General features: G+C 44.4%; 1 protein-coding gene across 1 annotated transcript in view; it reads left to right on the forward strand.

Moving 5' to 3' along the window:
* The window catches only part of SLC17A6 (solute carrier family 17 member 6), a 294,138-nt gene that overhangs the window by 4,216 nt on the left and 267,030 nt on the right, over positions 1 to 22,892 (forward strand). Inside the window, exons 2-3 of the mRNA XM_085643618.1 lie at positions 986 to 1,238; positions 3,108 to 3,226. Coding sequence (XP_085499744.1) covers positions 986 to 1,238; positions 3,108 to 3,226 — 372 coding nt within the window. The remainder of the gene's footprint in view (positions 1 to 985; positions 1,239 to 3,107; positions 3,227 to 22,892) is intronic.

A 22,892-nucleotide genomic window follows, 5' to 3' on the forward strand; every position in this document is an offset into this window, starting at 1 on the left:
ACAAGAGACCCACCATACTATGCTATGTTATGTTGTGATATGTCGTGACATGGTATAAAAAGTTAAAGGAACTGGTACATGCAGCGGGGCTTAGGATAGCAGGACAGCTGGTGATGGGGGAGATGCTAGGATTTCACATGGCTGAATTTCTGATGAAATATTCCTACATGTTAGGTTATGCTATGTCATGTCAGGATATGAACACAGTGGCGGGCGCAACAGGGGGCACAGGGTGTCAGGAATGGTGGTAATAAGCAAGGCTGCCATGATCTCATGTGGAGTGAATTTCTGCACCTGTGGCTCTATATGTTATGTTGCTATGTCATGTAACATGTTGATATGTTGTGTGGAAGTGACATGGACGGAGTGCGGACACAGCAGATAGCACAGGTTGACAATACAGGTTTTACTGGGCACGAATGGCGTGAACACATGGTCTTGTGTGTTATGTCGGTTTGTAATATCACCTTATGTTGTATCCTTTTATTGGATAGAGCCATGAAAGAGCTACGAGGAAGCAACAGTTGCAGCAGGGGCCCATGGAGATATTGGCAGGATCTATTAGTCCTTTATGCGATGTTGTTAAGTTATGTTACGTCATATAATGAGGTCATGTGGCAGTAGGTCGCGCTAGTATGCGTTATAGAGGGCGGAAAGAAGCGGTGGAAGCAGGAAGGGGCACGTGGTGGCCATGCCTGCCACTGTGTGAAGACTATTTCACGAACGTGTTACCCCATAAAGGAGTGAAGTGTTGTGATAAATGTGCATATTCAGCTTCGAAGAGATGCATGTGAATGAATGTGCTGGGTGCCCCCTTCACGGCCTCGCGGCCTTCTGTTGGTACAAGTCTGCCAAGATGGCGGCGCGCACAGGTGTCCGGGCCAGGGAGGCCTGACATTTACGTTAGCGCCAGGCTCGCGGGGGATCTCGGGCAGGGACCCTGGTTGCAGACGTTGATTTTGCCTTCTTGTCTTTTTGGTCACAGGGTGCTAGAGAAGAAGCCGAAGGCCGGGGAGACCATCGAGCTGACGGAGGATGGGAAGCCCCTGGAGGTGCCCGAGAAGAAGCCCCCCATGTGCGACTGCTCCTGCTTCGGGCTGCCCCGCAGATACATCATCGCCATCATGAGCGGCCTGGGGTTCTGCATCTCCTTCGGCATCCGCTGCAACCTGGGCGTGGCCATTGTGGACATGGTGAACAACAGCACCAGACATGACGGGGACAGGATCATTAAAGAGGTGAGCGCCCCGAGGCCGCCAATGGCAACAGAGAGCTCCGCTTCCATCAAACGGGGCAACACACGGCCAGGCGCTCACCCGGTCATAAAGTCGTGAATAAGATGACTGTACGCTATATGGGACCAGACAGACGACAGCTGTTAATCAATTCGTCAATTCATTCATTCATCCAGTTATCTTCCCACATACTCATCAATACTCCTCCACCCAGCCACCCATTAACCATCCATCAATCATTCCCTGTACCATAGTGTCTGTCTGTCTGTCTGTCTATCTATCTATCTATCTATCTATCTATCTATCTATCTATCTATCTATCTATCTATCTATCTATCTATCTATCTATCTATCTATCTATCTATCTATCTATCTATCTATCTATCTATCTAATCTATCTATCTATCTATCTATCTATCTATCTCTCTATCTCTCTGTCTGTCTATCCCTCAGACATATTATTGAGAGAGATTTACAGACAGACAGCAAGACAAGACAAATAAATGGTGCAGGCACATAGGTGGGTGAATGAGACAGACAGACAGATAGATAGATATGTTCTTTCAAGCTGATGATCACATATCTCTCTTCTCTCGATTATCTTAAAATGTAGATTTCAAACCAAGTGACGTTTTACGGTCAATGTAATAATCGAAGAGTCGTTCGTTGTTGAAGGCAGCCCGTGTGTGTTCAGTTGATGAATGGTTTGTGGTTGAGCTGCGGAGTTTGTGCGCACATCATCCCGAGAGGCTCCGGGTATAATACTCTCTGCTGTCAGAGGTGGTGCCGCCAGGGGGCGTGTCTCGTCCATTGAGGTGACAGTCCCTCTCTCCGATTGGTCAGGAGCCTGGATTTCCCATCAAATACACCGACCCTCTGGAGACAGACTGCACGGGGAGCACGCGCACGCGCATGTTAATTCACTCTCTGAATGGTCTTCATGGCCTGGGCCCGGGTTCAAGGCTTCCTTCAGCGGACAGAGTCCGGGCTTCTCCTCTCACACATACCGTTGTCTTTGAGCCAAGGGATCCGGGGTCGGGGTTATTTGAGATGAATTGACCGGGGTGTGCGGCTGTTGCGATCTGATGTGCTTGGATGTATGCTTGGGTCTAACAGACAGACGTATGAGACAGAGAGAGAGATATCTCCATGTTCTTGGCCGTTCATCTAGCGGGTTGAAAGGTTTGGAGCGCTCGGTGAAACACATCCTACATTGTTCCCTCAATATGGGAAAAACGACCACAGACAAATACACAATTAAAAACAAGACACCCGTCACAGCCTTGGTTATGATTGCAACATGCAGGTCAAGTGAAAACACCCAGGGGCAGATTTACAAGCCCCTTGCGCCACTTTTGCATCACTTTTAACATGGGAAACGTGACGGAAAAGTGGCGCAAGTGGCTTGTAAATCTGCCCCTCAGTCCTCACATATCTGGCGCCACTGCCTCGTGTTTGTCGATCACAAGTCAGGAGACTTGTCTGCAGTGTTATAATGAAATAAATACGATGGCGGTGTGTAACCCGACCTTGTGTATTAATACGATGAGATATGTATAGTTTAAGTAGTGGTGTTTGTAAAACAAGCCCCTTTCAACTGGAAGGCTCGTACATTATCGCATCTGTGAAGCGAGCCACAATTCTTATAAAATAAACGTGTTTGTGTCTGAAAAACATTGCATGTTTCCTTTGTACTTGGTCTCGTTTATTTCTACCCCGCCCCTAATGCCGTCCTGCATTCCATGCCACCCCCAAGTTACAATACCTGATACTTCAAATATCGGTTGTAATTCGTTATGTGTTCTTTTTCCTTTATCCATTCGTTATTTCTAACGTTGCTTTCTTGCTTGTCTCCCTTCCTCACACACAAAGAAAGCCAAATTTAACTGGGACCCGGAGACCGTGGGGATGATTCACGGATCCTTCTTTTGGGGTTACATCGTCACCCAGATCCCCGGAGGGTACATTTCATCTCGGCTGGCGGCGAACAGGTAAGGGCGGCTTCCTCACACGTGCCCTGAATCCAACGAAGTGTCATCAGGGAACTATGAACAAACTCCCCGGCTCAGAAATGAGATGAGGCCGCTCGTCCGGGTGGGGCCGGGCCTGTACATGTATGTTGTGTTTGTATAGCGCTGGCCTTGCTGAAAAGGCTGCGGAGCGCTGTACAGCCTGGGAGTCCTCTATATTTACCCATGAATTGGTCATAGCAGCACACGCTGCCCCACCCTGTGAGTTATAGATGCGTCGAAAATACGTAGAAACACGAGGGGGAATCCTGTAACAGACATCGGGCACAAAAAACAAACTCATACACACTGACTGTTGTTTCTAGGCGCTCATCAACGAAGTGGAGTCAGGAAACACGATTGACTGAGGCAAATTATTTGTACTAGTCCAACTAAAGGCCTCAAATATGAATTATATATGTATAGTTTTGGAAAATGTATTTTTTTAATCTTGAAATAGGGAAATATGATTATATGACTATAGAGATATTCGTATCTTCCGCTCTTTCGTGCATTCTCTCTCTCTCTCTCTCTCTCTCTCTATATATATATATATATATCACGTTATCATATTTTACAATAATCTATCTATCATAATATAAATAGAAAGACGTACGTTTATGTTTATTACATTTATGTGTCCCATATTTTTAACAGAAATATTAAATGTGATATTATTGCTGTAATTTTGACACGCTTATGGGTCTATAAACATATACGCGTTAAATACACGATTTAAACCGTGAGTTTCAGACAGTATAATAATAATTCGTACATATAAGATGGGAGGCGACATTTTAAGTCGTGCATGTTTTAAAAGTCCAGTTCGCATGTTTTTAAATCCCGTGGTGTTCTTTCTGTGGCAGTGCGCCTTCCACGCCGGGTGTCGGAGAGTGAACGTGCCGCAGTCGACACGAGGATGTTCCTTGTGAACTGGGCTCCATTTTGTTCCTCGTTAGTCCTCTTTCAATGGAGCCCACGGATCGTAGGGCGTGATGCTGCACCTATGGATGCGCCTGTGCGCGAGCCCTGCTTTAGTTCAGACAGAGCCTTCCTGGCACGCTCCTCGCGCTAATGAGCGTCCGGGCGCAGATGGGGCCCAGACTCGGCGCGCGCCTCCGTTTCTATGGTTTTGAGCGATATTTCCAGCGCCGGGGTGTGATTCCACCTGTTAATTAGATCCGCCGGGAATTGGGCACGGATAGAGCCCTCTGATCCTCCCTTAATGCCGGAGGCTGCGCGCGTGCAGGAGGAGGCGCGGTCTTAGCGCCTCCTGCTACGGGCTGCACCTCGAGGCTCTGCGGCGCTGCAAGCAGGATGACAAAGAGGCGCAGGGAGGAGGAGACGCTGTTTGGGGATAATTTGTATTTATTTATTTACGTGTTTTTATAAAGCTCGAAGTAAGTCAAAATGAGCCTTGCAACGTTGAAACATACAACTATATAAAACATACTAGCAGTTCCGTTAATATTAATACAAAATCAACAAATTGTGTAGTAACAAGTCCAAAAAAAAAAAAAAATGAACAAGAAATAAACCCAGTTACATCTAAAACGAATAGTTAACATGCTATGTTAGCTATCAGAAGGGCGCTGCTGATATTGGAAACGGGAATCCGGAAATATGTTAATTAAGCGACAGTCAAGGGTGCATCGCAGAAAGGGTTCTTATGAGCCACACTTATTTTAAGGAAAGTGGAGGGTATTGAAAGACGGAAGAGGCTGAGGGAGGGGCGGGGTTCCCAGTGCCCCCCCCCCCCTCACCTCACCTCAGCCCCAAGTTTGCCAAGTCAGAGTCTACAAATGGGCCCAAGGAGGGGCGGGGCCGTATTGCCACCATGTACTGCAGAATGCAGCTTCAGGCGTTTAGAGACCGGCAAGTCCCAGGAGTGTGCACTTGGGGCCCTCACACCAGGACCAAGGTCGTGCATCTCTCTTGGCACTGTCAACAGCAACACAAGGGGGACATTAGGAGGTCCTGGTGTCACCTACTGCATGATTCACAGCCACACTTCTAGGGGTGGCATAGCAAGACTACATGAGGGCAGAGTCCTAGTGCCCCTCCCCCACTTCAGACTGGGGCTCATGTTTGGGATTAGACAACACAGTAAGGGGTATATTCACAAGAACGTGTGCTAAACATCACCAAAAAATGCTAATGCAACTTTACACATCGCAGCCTATCGAGGGAAAATAACCCCACGTTAACGTGGAATTCACAACATGGCGGTAGCATGCAATAGTCTGCTGAAAACGCGGCCAATGTCTGCGATACAACCACCTCGACGGACATAAAAACACAAACCACAACACCAGAAAACGTGCGATGAGCCCATTCGCAATGAGGAAAGCAGGGCTAAGCACCGCCAGGCCCGCGAAACACATGGCAGGCAGGAATAAGCACAACAAAAGCCAGAAAAAGAAAGACAAACCAAACAGAAAAAAACAGCCAACCGCAAGGGAGGCAACCCAAGTCAGCAGACAACCCCACCAGCCCCATTGGCAACAAAACATTGTACATGGCAGGCCATCTTGGACAAGGTGAATGCAGCCTGAGAGGGGAGGAGGATAATGGCAGAAAACCAGAACTTCCGGAATGATGCAAAAGGTACAAACAAGCAGAAACATGCCAACAACAAGAAGGCAGCAACACACACCGGAGGTGAGAGTCCAGCGCCACACCAGGAGCTGGATGACATGGAGGAAACCTGTCCACCACATCAGTCTGGAGATGGTGGCAGGACTCGGGGACTGGCATCTGCCTAAAACAACAGACACAACAGCAATAGGGAGAGGAACCAGCAGGAACTGGAGGGACGGGGGGAGATGGGCACAGTGGCACACACGCAAAATTAAGCACAGCACAACTGCAGACAAACCATGCCCAAGAGTAACAACACCAACCAGAGCACAAGTCACACAACCCGGCAATATCACACCACTGAACAAGCACAGAAGTGAAAACCACACTGCCTGAAAGGGAGAAGGGTGAGCCAAATCAGAGCTGAAGGGAAATCTCACACACAATGCAGCACACACACAAACGGCCATAAGCATCTGACAAAGCACGGAACAGGGACATGAGAATGCATAAGTACAAACACACAGTCCTGATGGGGTAGCAATACTCGTATGGCAGGGAGCCAGAGAGTCTGTGACACACACATTGGCATACAAATCAAGACAAAACACATTTGGAGACAAGTGAAAGTGCGGAAACTTTATCAACAAGTGCGTGTCAGTACGGCCAAATGCCATGATATGCAGACAAATGCAGCAGCATGTCTGAATGAGGAACATAGGAAAGTGCCCATGTCCACCTCAGGGAAGTCCCTGACCAACACAAGTCAGTTCCAACCAGCCGCGGCCCGTGGAGGGTGTTCCGTGGGGCGGTAAGGCGGGGCGGGTGGAGGGGCATGGTGGGGGGGTTCTAAAAACCGGAATATGGATGATTGCAGGTAAGTAAACAATTAAATAAATGAAATGAATTTCGTAGTGCGCGCTGCATCGCAAAATGCGATGCAGCGCGCCCTACGAAATTCGTTTTATTTATTTAATTGTTTACTTACCTGTAATTATCCATATTCCGGTTTTTAGAACCCCCCACCCTGCCCCTCCCCCGCCCCGCCTTACCGTCCCACGGAACTCCCTCCACGGGCCGCGGCTGGTTCCAACCTACATTGGTTGTCCCCGCATGGATCATGAGTCCAGACCATTGCAGCCATGTCCACTGTCGTCTCGGGACATGTCATATAATCATATAAAAAAAACATGCCATTCCTTTCGAACAATTCACTGTGCACTTAAATAAATAAAAGCACAATGGCAAAATGTTGATTTTTCACAGCCTGGTGGGCAGAAAATCTGTATTTTATTAAAGACACGGAGGCTAAGATTATGCAAATCTCCTTTATTGCCACAGCTCAGCAGTAACAAAGAAGAGAATATAGAACTCAAACAACTTTCCAATACAGTATATAGTGCGTGAGCACACATCCATCTTCTTTCTTTGTTAGATTAGAGCTGCGAACAAGGAACATAACTTGAAATGACGTGAAGAATTTTCTTAAAGTAATCAACATCAAAAGGTGGCTTATTCTGAAAGAAAGGAGACACAATAGGTCAAAAAGAATAAACCCAGGGTGGGTTAATAAGAGGTGGGATAATCTTAGCCTCCGTGTCCCTAATAAAATCCAAGATTTTCAGCCCAACGAGGTTTTAAAAATCTAAATTTTATGGCATGACACGGAGGCCAACATTATGCAAGTTTAAAGTGAATTAAGCACATTATCAATCACATTATTGATTGGTCTGAAATAACATTTTTTAAACATACTTTCATTTGACCAATCAGCAGCTCTAAGAATATCTTGGAGCCTTCTACCTAACATAAAGGCTTTAGAAGCCAAAGCACCTCTGAGGGAGTGTGCACCGAAGATAGACACATCTATACCACTCTCATTCATCACTTCTTTCACCCATCTTGCAAGCGTGGGAGATGAGACAGCTTTATGAGGGGATCTGTGTTAGATCAGAAGTTGACTTTCAATACCTCTCAAAGGGGCAGTCCTTTTTTCATACTCCTTTAGGCACCTGACAACACATAGACTTTCATTCAAAGAGAAAGAAGGGTAGAAGATAGAAGATAACACAGTTTTGGTCCTTTTTAAAAAAAAATAAAAGCAAACTTCTTCAGGTTGATAAGCTCTGCGAGTAACGTCCAAAGCCTTAACATCAGATGTTCATCTAAAAGAAACTACGCAAAGTAAGACAGTAAGCTTATAAGAGATATGTTTAAGAGAGAGGTTAACGTTATCACCCCATGAGGATAAGAGTTGTAAAACATTTCTTACGTCCCATAAGGCCGTATATTTAGGAGTTGGAGGATTAAGGACCCTCATACTCCTCATAATTTTCTTTGTCAAAAGGTTTTGTCCCACTGAGACACCATCAACTAAAAAATGACACGGCAGCTATTGCTGATCTATAGACATTAACTGTTCTGTAAGATAGGCCAGAGGCGAAGAGTTCCGATAGAAAGTTAACTAGGTGAACTAAATCAGTTGAAACGGGATCGTAGTGTAGTTGAATACACCAGCGAACCCATTTATCCCACGCTAGTCGATATGCCTTTCTAGTTCCAGAAGCCCAAGACTCAGATTTGAGGTGGAAAGCATTCTGCGAAAGTCCTGGGATTTTCCATTGTCGCCTGAAATCTTCCATACTGTCAGAACCAATAGGCCTTGGTCTATGAGAGGATGAGATTCGCCCTCGGGACCCAGAAGAATTTTCCTGAAAGGCGGTATCAGAATTCGGAAGTCTACAGATATCTCTAGAATGACTGGGAACCATGCTTGCGACCTCCAAAGAGAGGTTATCACTACCATGTTTTGTGCGTAATGACGGGCATGAAAGAAAAGGCATGGGTGCATGACAAATGGCGGGAAGGCATATGGCTTCAAGCCCCGCCAGTCCTGGAGGAAGGCATCCACCCCTGAAGCTTGAGGATCCGGCTTCCAGTTGTTTAAGCTCTTCAACTGAGTATTCAGCCTGTCCGCGAAAAGATCTGACCCGAATGGACACCATCTTTTTGAATTGCTAAAAATACTCTTAAGGAATTTGAGGGTAAGCCCGTTGCAGTGGCAAGACAAAGTGTTATGCTTGGGGAAAAGAAGCAGGGGAGCGAGACGCGCCTCAGGTGACAGGCCTGGCTCGAGTTCAAGGCATTGCCAGGTAACGTGAAGCGCTCACGTCTAAGGAGTTTCAGACAAGAGTCCTGGCTCACGCTCAAAGCGCTGCCAGGCAACCTCAAGCGCTTGCGTCTATTTCAAAGAACGCATGGATAAAAGTGAGTGGTAAGGCTCACAAAAATATATCGGCGTGACACAAGCGGGAATAGGGGTCAAGAAAGGCAGAATTTGAAGGGTGTAAGAGACCCAGAGTAAAAGGAAAGAAAAGTGAAAAATACACAAATAATATCTATACTAAAAGGGTCTGAAAGAGACATATTAGACAAGAGATATCACATAGTAGGGTCAATAGGACCCAGTTATGTGATAAATAAATATAGGTTAGTAGACATATAAACTAAATTGCATAAGCGCAAATAAAATGAGGGTACTTATCTTGTTGAGCAGCAGCAACAAAGAAGGAAGATGGATGTGTGCTCACGCACTCTATACTGTATTGGAATGTTGTTTGAGTTCTATATTCTCTTCATTGTAACTGCTGAGCTGTGGCAATAAAGGAGATTTTCATAATGTTGGCCTCCGTGTCATGCCATAAAATTCAGAACATGATAGGAAGTGGTCAGGGAAGAATTAACACTGAGAATTTGCACAACTGGTGATTCAAACATAAACAAGCCGATGTAATGATATTCAAATTTGTATTATCAAACAACACAAACAGGCAATACAAATTGTCCCACATAAAACAGAACCCAGAAATTAAATACAAAAACACCACCATGTACAATAATAATATACAAATAAAAGAACAAAGCCTTCCAACTGCAAACGACAAACAACCTCACATTAACATTGTCAGAAATAGGCACCATGTGCTGCTCAACCTGATTTTTAGTGCCAAGAGAACATCACATACTGAAAAAATCAGCATGAATGCCACTACACAGCGCACTAGATGGTGCTGCTTCTCAAGTTAGTTTTGCTAACACTCGAGTAGATTTTCTACTCGAGCGGCAGCTTTCTGACCAAGAATAGTCAAGAACGCCCGCGACTGCCTCTGCTGTAGAAATCTCGCCGGGTGCTCTCCTAGCAACTGAAAATCATCCAAATCCTGCTTTGTCAACATACTGTTGGTGAGCTGCACATGAGAAAAAACTCCACCATGTGACGGTTGGTAGAATTTGGATAGAACGTTGCGTTACAAGCGTAACATGGAATGGCAAAAATTCCGCCGACTCCACCAGCGGTTGATAAACTAACACAAAGGCAGGCCTACTCAAAAAGAACCTGGGCTTTAAATCATCTAAAAAAAACATGCCGTTCCTTTAGAACAATTCACTGTGCACTTAAATAAATAAAAGCACAATGGCAAAAAACACAAACAAGCCGATGTAATGATATTCAAATTTGTATTATCAAACGACACAAACAAGCAATACGAACTGTCCCACATAACAGAACCCAAAAATTAAATACAAAAACACCACCATGTGCAATAATACAATACAAATAAAAGAACAAAGGTTTCCAACTGCAAACGACAAACAACCTCACATTAACCTAGTCAGGGGAACATAAAAAATTCCTGGTATGCTTATTCATGTGTATACTATACCTTGGTCCTCATCTTGAGTTCATGACACTAAGTATTTTTGTAATAATTTTTTTATGTTCTCCTCACTAGGTGTCCCTCACACTTTTTAGTCCTGACGAGACTCCATATTCCATAGTGCAGGGGTACTCACAAACTTTCTGTCGGGGGCCAAAATTACAGTGTGGTTAGTGGTCGAGGGCCGCACTGGTAGGGGTGGAGTCAGTGGGGGCGCGATCAGTGGGGGGCGGAGCTAGAGTAAAAAAAAAACCTTTCAAAACATCGGTCTCCCTCCCTCCCTGTCTCCTCCCTCTCTCTCCCCCTCTCTCCCTCCTCCGTCACCCTCCCTCATCCGTCTCCCTCCCTCCTCCATCTCCCTTCCTCCTCCCTCTCCCTCCCTCTCTCTCTCCCTCCCTCCCTCTCCTTCCCCCTCCATCTCCCTCCGTCTCCCTACGTCCTCCGTCTCCCTACGTCCTCCGTCTCCCTCCCTCTCCCTCTGTCCTCCGTCTCCCTCCCTCTCTGTCTCCCTCGCTCTCTATCCCCCTCCCTCTCTGTCCCCCACCCTCTCTGTCCCCTCCCTCTCTGTCTCCCTCCCTCCCTGTCTCCCTCCCTCTCTCTCCCCCTCTCTCTCTCCCTCTCCTACCCTCCCTCCCTCCCCCCTCCGTCTCTCTCCCTCCCTCTCTCCCTCTCTCCCTCTCCTTCCCTCTCCGTCTCTCTCCATCTCCCTCCGTTCTCCGTCTCCCTCTCTCTCCCTCTGTCCTCCGTCTCCCTCCCTCCTCCGTCTCTCTCTCTCCTCCGTCTCCCTCCCTGAAAAATAATCGGGGAGAATGGGGCCTTGAATCGGGGTTCTGTCATGTATGGACTTTGGAAGTGTGCTGCTGCAGGATCCGACATTAGAAAGCACATTCACGTGTTTTTTATCACCTTTCAGAAGCATGGAGGCGCAATGGCAGGCAGAGAAAGAGGGGGATGCAAGAGTTTGCACTGGCCTGGCTATTGAAGTGGCTATTTCTTCAACTGCAAAACACATAAAGGAAATGCTTTTAGGCATAACAATACTTTTAACTACTGAAAGAAACGGGTTAGCCACAGAATGACTAAAGTCCTCTTAAACAAACATGCCAGTATACGGTGAAACTCTACAGATCAGCAGAGGAGGCCTTTTCCAAGCAATGATGTGCATAAGTAAAATACTTTAGCAGAAGCAACACTTGCCACAGCAAGAAACACGTTTGCAATAGAAAGACTAACGCGTTTTGGGCACAAAGTTGGTCACTTTGTCCATGTCAGCACTGGGTGAATTTGAACCCATATTTGAATATTACATTGCATACACCCCTCCCCCGTCAGCCCGGGCTGAAACAGCTTCGGGCACACACACAGCCGCCGCACTCCCGCCCCCCCCCCCAGTACTTCACAGATCATTCCCTTGTTAATGAGGCTTTGTTGGGTTTTCACCTCTTCTAGAGCCCCTGCATCGCAATTCTGGCTATTGCTGGAAGAATCAGCCCGTTACACAATACCACGCCCTGTCTGCTGAAACCGGAGGAATCGGGTTTTTGCTTGCAGGGATCGGGAGGCGGGGGACTAGCCATGATATCGGTAGTCTCCCGCCTAAATGGGTCTGCAAGGTCCGCGGGCCGCCAAGAAAGGCTTGCCGGGCCGCTGCCGGCCCGCGGGCCGTACTATGAGTATCCCTGCCATAGTGGGTTGAAACATCATCGACAATATCAAACAAACTATAATATCCAGTCCTTTGACTGGAAGGATTTCTGTGAGATTTCTATGTAAATTAATTTGAGGTCATTTGTTTTTTTGTGTTGGAAACCCTTGTTCTTTTGTTTGCATGTATTATTGTACATGGTGGTGTTTTTGTATGTAATTCTTGGGATTTTTATGGGGGATTGTTCATATTGCTTGTTTGTGTCATTTGATGATACAAATTTGAATATCATAACAACTGTTTGTATTTGAATCACCAATTGGGCAAGTTCTCAGTGTTAAGTCTTCCCTGACCACCTCTTACCATGTTCTGAATTTTGCCATTGTGCTCTCATTTATTTAAGTACACAGTGAATTGTTTATGAGATTTTGCATTCTTAAATAGTCCTTTGTTTGAAACTGTCTTGTTAGGGTATGGATTCAAAAGTGACCTTTGTTAGATATTAACTATTTAATTCAGGGTTTTAGAATGTCCTACATTTCATGATGTTTGGTTAGGTTTTTGATTTCAAAGTGAGCTTTGTTAGATAATAATTATTTAGGTTTGCGCTCGACAGTATCCCGTGTTTAATGATATATGGTTAGATTTTGGATTCTTAGAATGACTTTTCTTTGATGATGTCTTTCTTGGTTGTGGATTACAAAGTGGTGTTTGCTGGATAATATCTGTTTAAGGTTTGGGATCCAGGCTGTGCCTTTGTTTGACTATGCCGGTTTGGGTTTTCTGTTTCAGAATGTCCTATGTTTCCTGATGTCTGGTTAAGTTCAGCTTCTTCGAAATGTCCTTTGTTTGAGGATGCCTGGTTAGTTTTTAAAAATAACGAGGAGTACCACCGCTTTGGCATTCAAAGTCTTGACAGATGTAATATTATTAGTAATGGTCTGTATTCTTAGCTCTATAGCTTCTTTGACAATTGACACATGATAGTAAATAGGACACGAAGCCCCTTTAATAACCTAGCCAATTATATTAAACACAGACATGTACCTGTCAGGATCCAGCTGAAGACCCTCGCTGGTAGTATTATTCTGTGCATGACTGAACACTAAAACTCAGTTATTCAGAGGAATACATTTCTACCTAAAAAATAAGTTGAGAGAAAGAAGGCTCACATGCATCATTTGATGAATGGTATATTGTATTGTATTGTAATTGCATTTATATAGCGCTTACTACCCCAGATGAGGCATCAACGTGCTTTTTCGGCAAGTAGCACGCTACTCCGGAACCCCTAAAGGATTAGTGTTGAATTAGAATAGTGAAATATGAAAGTAATTTGAGTGGTGGATATGTCAGTCATTTGGATTGAGAAGGATAGCGGAGGGATAGAAGAGGGAAAAAGGTTTGCATTTATATAGTGCTTGTTGCCCCTGATGGGGTGTTGAAGCGCTTTTTTGGAGAGTAGCACGCTACTCCGGAACCCATAGAGGATTAGTGTTGAATTAGTATAGTGAAATATGAAAGTAATTTGAGTGGTGGATATGTTAGTCAGTTATTTTGATTGAGAAGGGTAGCGGAGGGATAGAAAAGGGAAAAAAAGGTTTGCATTTATATAGTGCTGGTTACCCCTGATGGGGTGTTAATGTACTTATTTGGCGAGTAGCACACTACTCCGGCACCCATAAAGGATTAGTGGTGAATTAGTATAGTGAAATATGAAAGTAATTTGAGTGGTGGATATTAGTTGGTTATTTGGATTGGGAAGGATAGCGGACGGGTAAAAGAGGGAAAAAGGTGTGTATTTATATAGCTCTTGTTGCCCCTGATGGGGCGTTGAACTGCTTTTTCAGCGAGTCGCAAACTACTCTGGGACCCATAGAGGATTAGTGATGAATTAGTATAGCAAATATGAAATTTGAGAAGTGGACATGTTAGTCTGTTATTTTTGATTAAAAGGATAATGGAGGGATAGAAGATTGAAATAATTTTTTTTGTTTTGTTTTTTTGTTTTGGAGGTCATAGCAGTAGGAGGAGGCTTTGGATGAATAAAAAGGGATGTGAAAGGGAAGAGTCAGAGGGAAGAGTTTAGAAAGGCTTGTTTTGGGGGATCGGTATAGTAAAGAGGTGTCAGATGATGCAGTGTTGGTAGAGTAGGTGAGAGTCTAGAAAGGGTTATTTTGGGGATCATAGTAGTGGTATGGGGTTTGGGCTCAATCAGAGAGTGGATGTAGAGGATACATTGATATAGGTATAGGGTGAGAGATAGGGTAGTGCATTGGAAAGAGTTGTAGATAGAGGTTTGAGATGAGTCAGAGAGTTGAGGTTGAGGATATATTGAGAGAGGTATAGGGTGAGAAATAGGGTATTGCATTGTATGCTTTTTTAGGAGAAAAATAATAAATATAAAGATCCAAGTACATGGTAGGTATGTTGATGCATAAAGTAGGTAAGTATATGTAGATTAAAGATGTATTAGAAAAACTCTAGGTTTCCAGTATTGTACTTAAAAAATGATTTACTTATTTAAAAAACCCAATTATTTTACATGTTTATACAAATCAATACACATATACAGATACATATTTATAATACAAATACATGCTTATATACAGAGTGATATGCTGTATATTTCTGCTTGTGTATGGTGCTTATGTGGGGAAGAGCCAATTCTTGAGTAGTTTTCTGAAGATAAGGTGGCTACTTGAACAGAGAAGGATGAGCCACCGATGGTATTTTTCTTGTATCTTGGGATTTTGAGGCGTGGTGCCACTCTAGAGTGGAGGTTCCTCTGTTGAATGTGTTTTGTGATTTTATTCCTGATGAAGAGCGGTCCCATTCCATGTATCGCTTTGTGGGTGATACAAAGCAGCTTGAACGTGGATCTTCTGCCAATCGGCAACCAATGAAGGGCTTTCAAGGTAGGGGAGACGTGGTCTCGCCGTTTAATATGCATGAGAAGTCTGGCAGCCGAATTCTGAATCTGTTGTAGTCTTTTCATGGTCATTAAAGGTGATCCGTGGTAGAGGCTATTGGCGTAATCGAGTTTGGACAGAACAAGGGAGATGGTAGCTTGGACCTTGTGTGGAAATCCCAAATGGGGAAAGATTAGTCGCAGAGTTCTTTTAGTAACAAAGCTTGAACTTGCTAGTTTGTCTACTTTGGCATTCATCGATAGCTTGGACTCCATGGTCATTCTGAGGTTTCTTACATCATTCGATACTTTAGGCGGAGATCCCAGTTCATCAGGCCAGGCGGCAAGCGAGTTATAATGTTTCCAATCACCAAACGTGAGTATTTCTGTTTTGGAAGCATTTAATTTGAGATGGCTCCAAGTCATCTATTGATCCACGGCTCTGATACAACTGAAAATTGGTGAGTTTCCAACTTCTTTGGGGCATTCCAGTTGAAGGAGTATTTGCGCATCATCTGCATAGTTATAGCATGTGAGGTGAAATTGATTGATCAGCACCGGTAATGACTTCATGTAGATGTTGAAAACATGGGTGAGATGATAGAGCTTTGAGGGACTCTTGCTTTTGTGGAGTACTGTTTGGACGAGAAAGGTGGGGTATGGATGACATTAGTTCTGTGAAGGTAGGACGTGAACCAGTCTAGAGCAGTCCCCTCTATGCTGGCTTCGTAGAGTCTTTGTATCAGAGTGTCATGGTCAACAGTGTCAAAGGCAGCCGAGAGGTCCAAAAGGAGTAGTGCAGCAACCCCGTTGCAGTCAACTGTGTTCTTCAGGTCATCCCTGATGGCAAGGAGGGCAGATTCTGTGGCTCTTCCTTGGCAGAATCTTGTTTGGAAGTCTGTAAGTATGGCATTCTCTTCTATGAATTGTGACATCCTGACGAATGCTGCACTTTCTATCAGTTTACCCAGGAAAGGTCCATTTGTAATGGGTCTGTAGTTGTCAGGGTTCAGCGGGTCCAAGTTTGTTTTTATCAGTACAGGGCGTATGTATGACTTTTTGAGTTCTTCTGGAAATGTTCCGGTAGTTAGGGAATCGTTGATGATTCTTGTTACTGGAGTGGCAGCAGAGATTGTTAGAAGAATTGTCTTGAAAGTTTGCAGGGGACACAGGTCAGAAGGGCTGCCAGCAGGCCTGCTTGCTTTGACCAGGTCCATAAACTCATCGTGTGAAATGTGTCAGAAGGATTGGAGAGGCTGGGTTAGAGTATTCTTGGATTGTTGTCCTGTAAAAGGGTTAGTGCTGGTGCTTTGTCTCTGTTTTAAAGTATGAGTCTAACGTGTCTCCTTTGTCTGTGTAATAATTTGCCAGTTTGTCTGTGAAATGTTGAGTAACGGGATGAGTTCCTTCTAGGCAATCTGGTTTACGAAATTCATTGAGTATTTTATAGAATTCTTTATTTGCACATTTAGCATTTTGATTCTGTCTGAATAGTACCTTTTCTTTGCTTTTTTGATAGCTGACTTGTATAATCTGCTAAATTTCTGTAGGCGAAGTTTGTCTTGTTTGGCGTTTGTGTTTGAGCCCGGCATGTTGCAGTTTTCTAATTCATTGATTTTTTTTGTCTTTTATCACTGTATTTCTCCAAGGTGCTTTTTTTTCTTTTGTTCTGTTGTGTGGTTTTGAGTGGTATCAGGATATCAATAGCTTCTTCTAGCCACTCATATTTTTTTAACAGAATTTATTGTTTCCAGATCTGTACTGGATGTTAGTTGTGTTTCTAAGTGTTCGAAATTGAGTTTGTTCCACGGTCGATATTCGCATTCGCATGTAAGGTGGTTTTAGGTGAGTTGCTTAGTGTTGTTTTATGTTGGAAAGCAAGCAACTGGTGGTCTGGCCATGTGACCAGAGTTATAGTTTGAAAGGTAACTAGTTTGGTATTCACAAAAATGACATCTAGGAAGTGTCCATCGATGTGTGTGGGTTTGTGGAAGATCTGATGCAGGTTCAGTGCATCTAGGCCAGTGATTATTGATTTTGGATGGGCCACATTGGGTTTGCCAAACCAAATGTTGAGGTCACCCAGAACACATAGTTTGGAGTGTATTGTTATCAGGTTTGAAACTGTGTCTAGAAGTGTGTCTGGGAATGTTACCTTGCCTGGTGGAGGTCTGTAAAGGAGCAGGAAATTACATGAGGAAGATGGTGTAGGATTGCATCTGGTGAGATGAGTCTCACAATTCTTTTGCCTGAAACATTTGAAGTGATACGATTCCATCGGATAGCCGTGAGAAGAGGCCATCGATTGGGCGCATAATACCCTGTACAGTCTGTTCCCAGAATGGAACAGTGACCTAGGACCATTGCTTATGGGATAAATATGTGTTTGCAGACTCTGCAACTAAATTTAAAGCATTTGAGATAGTGCCACTCGACTTGAGCTCGCATCATATGGATTACAGTTCTTGGATTGTGTGGACTATTTTTTTGCCCTGACGAAGCCCACAAGGGTGAAACTCGTTGGCTGTTGTATGTACAATAAAGAATAAAAGGATCTTCAAAACCAAAAAGTGAAAGATTCGGCATTTCTGTCATCGTTTTGTTGCATTATTTGTGGGATTTTGAACCTTATGAACTTGTGTTCTCATTACAATGCCTCTCCCAGTCTCTGTATTTCGACATCTAGGATTTGTCCATCGATGTGTGTGGATTTGTGGATGATCTGATGCAGGTTGAGTGCATCTAGGCCAGTGATTATTGTTTTAGGATGGGCCGTATTGGGTTTGCCAAACCAAATGTTGAGGTCACCCAGAATGCATAGCTTGGAGTGTATTGTTATCAGGTTTGAAACTGTGTCTAGAAGTGTTTCTGGGAATGTCGCCTTGCTAGGTGTAGGTCTGTAAAGGAGCAGGAAGTTACATGAGGAAGATGGTATAGGATTGCATATGGTGAAAAGAACCTCACAATTCTTTATGGAGATGTCGTCAACTTTAGTGATATGTAATGTTTGCCTGAACACAACAGCTAGGCCACCTCCTTTTTTGTGTATACAATTTTGGGTGATCATTGGATAGCCTAGAGGAACGGCTTCGTGCAGGACTAGAGCCATATCCTCTCCCAACCACGATTCAGTTATGAATAGTATGTCTGGTTTTGCATCAGTGAGAAGGTCGTAGATGTGATGTTTGTTTTTAAAGAGCGATCAAGCATTTATTAGTAGACAGTTTAGAGAATGTGCTTTGGTGACAGTGAGACTTTGTTTTGTAGAAGAGTGATCAGTATTGTGCGGGTTTGTAGCAGGTTTTTTGTTTTAGTGCTAGTGTTAACCTACCTAGCAAACAAACTGACGAACTACCGCCCTGCTAGAACACTTAGATCTTCCAGCCTTCACCTTTTAGCGGTCCCCAAAGTACGAACCGTCAGAAATGGAGATAGATCCTTCTCCAAAATTGCCCCAGAAAGCTGGAATACTCTTCCTCTACACATAAGACTTGAACCTAGCGATCAGAGATTCCGCAAACTTCTGAAAACATGGCTATTTTAATTCTGCATGTCTCCTACCTAACCATCTGAACATCTGCCGGCGCTATGAGACCTTCGGGTGATATACGCGCCTTACAAAAACCAATACATAGACACATAGACATGTAGCTGTTCTGTAATGTGGTCCTCATCCAGCAGGCTAAGAAGGCATTTTGATGGGTCTGCCTGCTTAGGTGGTGGGGACGGTGTCTGAGAGTAAGTTGGTGCGCTGTGTTGTTTTTTTGGTGTATTGGCGTAACCTTGTTGTGCAGTAGACATGGAGAAGCAAAGTTGTGATGTGTGGCATGTTGCTTATATTGTTTGCGTTTGTTTATGGCGGAATGTGTATGAGTTAGAAGTGGTGGTGCAGCATGTGGGTCATGCAGTAAGGTTCTAAATTGTCCGATGGATGAAAGGCAGTTAGAAGAGAGTTGCTGTGTTGCTACATGTGGTGGAAGAGAGAAAGTTTGACATTGTAGTTTGTTTATTTGTGTAGTTTGAAAGGTGGGTGTATGATTGTATTTTGTGACTAAGTATTAAGATGTGTTGCGCTTGAGTGATTTTGTTGTGCTGGTGTGCGTGATATGTTTTGTTTTTGAGGAGTAGTGAAAAGAGGTGCAGATGTATTTGTTTTATGAGATGAAGTTGTTTGTATGATATTGTTTGTAAGAGGAAGTACTAAGGTAAAGGGGGTGGGGATGTCTTTGTGAGTAGAGTGTATGTTGTGTGTAGGAGGGAATGTAGTAGAGTTAAGAATGTTTGTCTTAGACTTGGTTGCTGCAAGAGTTAAAATGTGTGGAGCTGTGGAGTGTAAGTGTTGTGTTATTTTCTTATTGTGGTAGAAAGAAGAGGAGGGTGTTTGTCGGACAAATGGAAGGCTGAGTATAGGTTTATTAGTGATAAAACGGGGTCTGTTAGGAGTAGAGTGGAGAGTGTGTGTCTGGATGGGTTGTAGAAAAAGTATGGTATAGATTTTGGTTGTGTTAGTGATGAGTGGATAGGTTGGTATAGGATTGAGTTGCATAGTGTTTGTAGGTGCTGGTGCAAATGTGTGGTAGCTGAGATAGAAGGGTTTATAGGTGTGGTTTGTGTATTTTTGTAGTGTGTGCTGGTACATTGATTTGTGCATAGGGTTGGTTTGTAATAAATGTGTGGAGTACATTTGGTGTGAGTGTGTTACTCTGGTCATGGATGGGGTGGGGTGTGTGCTGATGTATCGGAAAATGGGCATTTCTGGCCCTAGTCCCCACCAGTCTCAAACAGGCTCAAACAGGCAACTGCCCTTTTCCTCTCCGCCCTTAGCCTCGATGCCTGGGCTGAGACGCCCTGAACCTTGGCCTTTTATAGCCCTAGTAATCAGGTGACCCCTTCGGCCAATGGGAACCCTTCGACCTAAACAATCGCAACACTAGTCCTAAACTCTAGAACCAATAGGAGATCAAAACCTTACAGGTAGTCATAGCCCTAGTCCAAGTACTCAATCAGGCACAAAGCCCCAATGCCTACGTCCAATACAAAGACGAACCCTAGCCCTAGTCCCACACCTAGTCCAGCAACCAATCACACAGGAAACCCTAATCCCTACTTCCAATAGAAAGACTAATCCTAGCCCCAACCCTAGTCACAGCAACCAATCACAAACAAAACTCTTATCCCTACTTCCAATAGAAAGCCTAACCTTAGCCCTAGTCCCAACCCTTGTCCCAGCAACCAATCACACAGGAAACACTATTTCCTACTACCAATATCAAACCTAACTCGAGTCCCTAGTCCCTAATCCCAACCCTACATTAATTGAATCACTGACCCAGGAACCAATCCGAATCCTCATATACCCAACCTATGAGAACACTAACCCGAATCCAATAGAAACACCGGATACAACCACCAATCAGTGCACACATGTACCATCCAATAGCAGACTATATAAGGTCCCAGCGACCTCTGACAAGGTTTGCTGGCCAGGGAGTTGGAAGCTGCTCCTCTATTCCTAGGAGACAGACATGCTCAATCTACACTTTGGACTTCTGCAGGTAATTGCCTAGCAATACTGTTTGCATAAAACTTTGCTCACTAGCCAAAGAATGAGTGCACAACCCCTACAAACACAGCTTAAACAGCTCACAGCAGATTACTGCTGTCTCAGAGCATCCTCTGTTCACTCTCTGATGTAGAAAAATCCCTGTTGCTAGGGGAGGTAAAGGGGGGGGGGTCTGGTTTCACTCACTTGCTAACACAAAATGGGAGCTGGGGTGGATTGCTGAACACACAGGTCTGTGCAAAGAGCAAGGCAGACATTAGGAGGGAAAAACAGATAGTCACAGGGAATGAGAGGGAAAACGCTACAGATTTTGGAATGCAAATCGCACAATTCAACAGGTTAAATGAAAACGGGGCAAGTAAAAACCACAAGTTTCAACACAAAACAGGTGGAAATTGTGCAATCACGGGCAGGTTAAAATAAGAATTTTTAAACTGTAACACCCACAAGCAAAACAGTAAAAAACAACAAGTAACCACTGCAGGCCAACCCCAAAACAGCAAACAGCACAGGGGCAGTAATCTTCCTTCAGCTTCTCCAGTTCTTCTCCTTGGCAAAGGTTCCTCTTGATTTCCCAGAAGTGATCTAAAGTTCTGAGGTCTGGGTCCCCCTTTTTATACACACAAATCCTTTGTCTCTGAAGGCAGAGAGTGTCTGTACCCAGCCAAAACTAGTTCTGTCCTCACTGGTGCAGCTTCCTGGCAGGAGGTGGAGATGACATGGTTGAAAGCAGACCTGGCCCAGGCAGGTGAAAGGAAATCTCCTTCCCCTACTCTAAATTCATCCCAGGTCCCATTCAGCCCAGCCCTGACTCATCAGACTGCTGGAGCCGCTGCCCTCTCCCAGCTCCTGTCACTCACAAGCTAGACATGCAATACACAAACCTAGCAAAGGCATAATGGACGGTTAGGCAATAAAATACCTACTTTCTAAAAGAAGTATTTTCAACAAAGAATGTTAAAATCACCCACACTTAAAGATGCAATTTACCATTCTAAGTTTAGGCATACTAAACTTTATTTTCCAATCTTGTTCCCTGGGTCAGTTATGTTTATACGATGTTATAATCAAACTGCCCTTTTTGGCCTACGGGAACAGATAGCCTTGCAATGGTGAAAAACGAAATTTGCAGTATTTCACTATCAGGACATGCCACACACACCAGGGCATGTCCTACCTTTCACATACAATGCACCCTGCCCACAGGGGTACCTTGGGCCTACCTTAGGGGTGACTAACATGCAGAAAAGGGAAGGTTTAGGGACTGGCAAGTGGGTGCACTTGTCAAGTGGACATGGCAGTACCAGACTGCACACCGGCTCTGCAATGGCAGGCCTGAGCCACATTTTACAAGCTGCTTCTGTGGGTGGCACAATCAGTGCCGCAAGCCCACCAGCAGCATTTGATTTACAGGCCCTGGGAACACATGGTGCACTGTACCAGGGACTGACAAGTAAATCAAATAACCAATCATGGAATCACTAATCCATAACAACAATTTACAATAGGGAGCACTTGCACTTTGGCACTGAACAGCAGTTGCAAAGTGCCCAAAGCATCTAGACCAGCAAAATCAGACGAGGCAACAGCAAAAAGTGGAAGGGAAACTCATGCCAATGGTGCCAAGTCTAACAGTATCAATTGCTTATACCCTACAGACATATTTAATTTACTCACAAGTCCTTAGTAACGTGGTACCACCTGTGTTCAGGGCCTGTAAAGTAAATGCTACCAGTGGGTCTGCAGCACTGAGTGTGCCTCCCACTTAAGTAGCCCTCAAAACATGTCCAAGGCCTGCCAATGCAGCACCAGTATATGCAGTTTTAAACTGCCATTTTACCCTGGCATAATAAATCTTTTGTCAAGCCCACACCACCCTTTTTAATACATGCTAGTCACCCATAGGATAGGCCCTGGATGGTCCAAAGGGCAAGGTGCAATGTATTTAACAAGCAGGACATGTACTTTAAAATTTTACGAGTCCTGGTAGTAAAAAACTCTTAAATTCATTTTTCACTACTGCAAGGCCTATCTCCTCAATATGATAACCTAGGAGTTGCCATGTTCTATTTTATAAATGTAATTACCAAGAGGGAAAAGATAAGCAGTTTGAAAAGAGAATGAGGGAGCTGGAGCTGGAGCTAAAGGGAAGTCAACTTACTGGATTGAACAGTCATGGCGGCAATGTACCAACAGTATCTGCTGGAGAGGTGAGTGTCCGAATACCCCAG

This window comes from Triturus cristatus, chromosome 3_1 (genome assembly GCF_964204655.1).
Source record: "Triturus cristatus chromosome 3_1, aTriCri1.1, whole genome shotgun sequence".
In the NCBI taxonomy this organism is placed as follows: domain Eukaryota; kingdom Metazoa; phylum Chordata; class Amphibia; order Caudata; family Salamandridae; genus Triturus; species Triturus cristatus.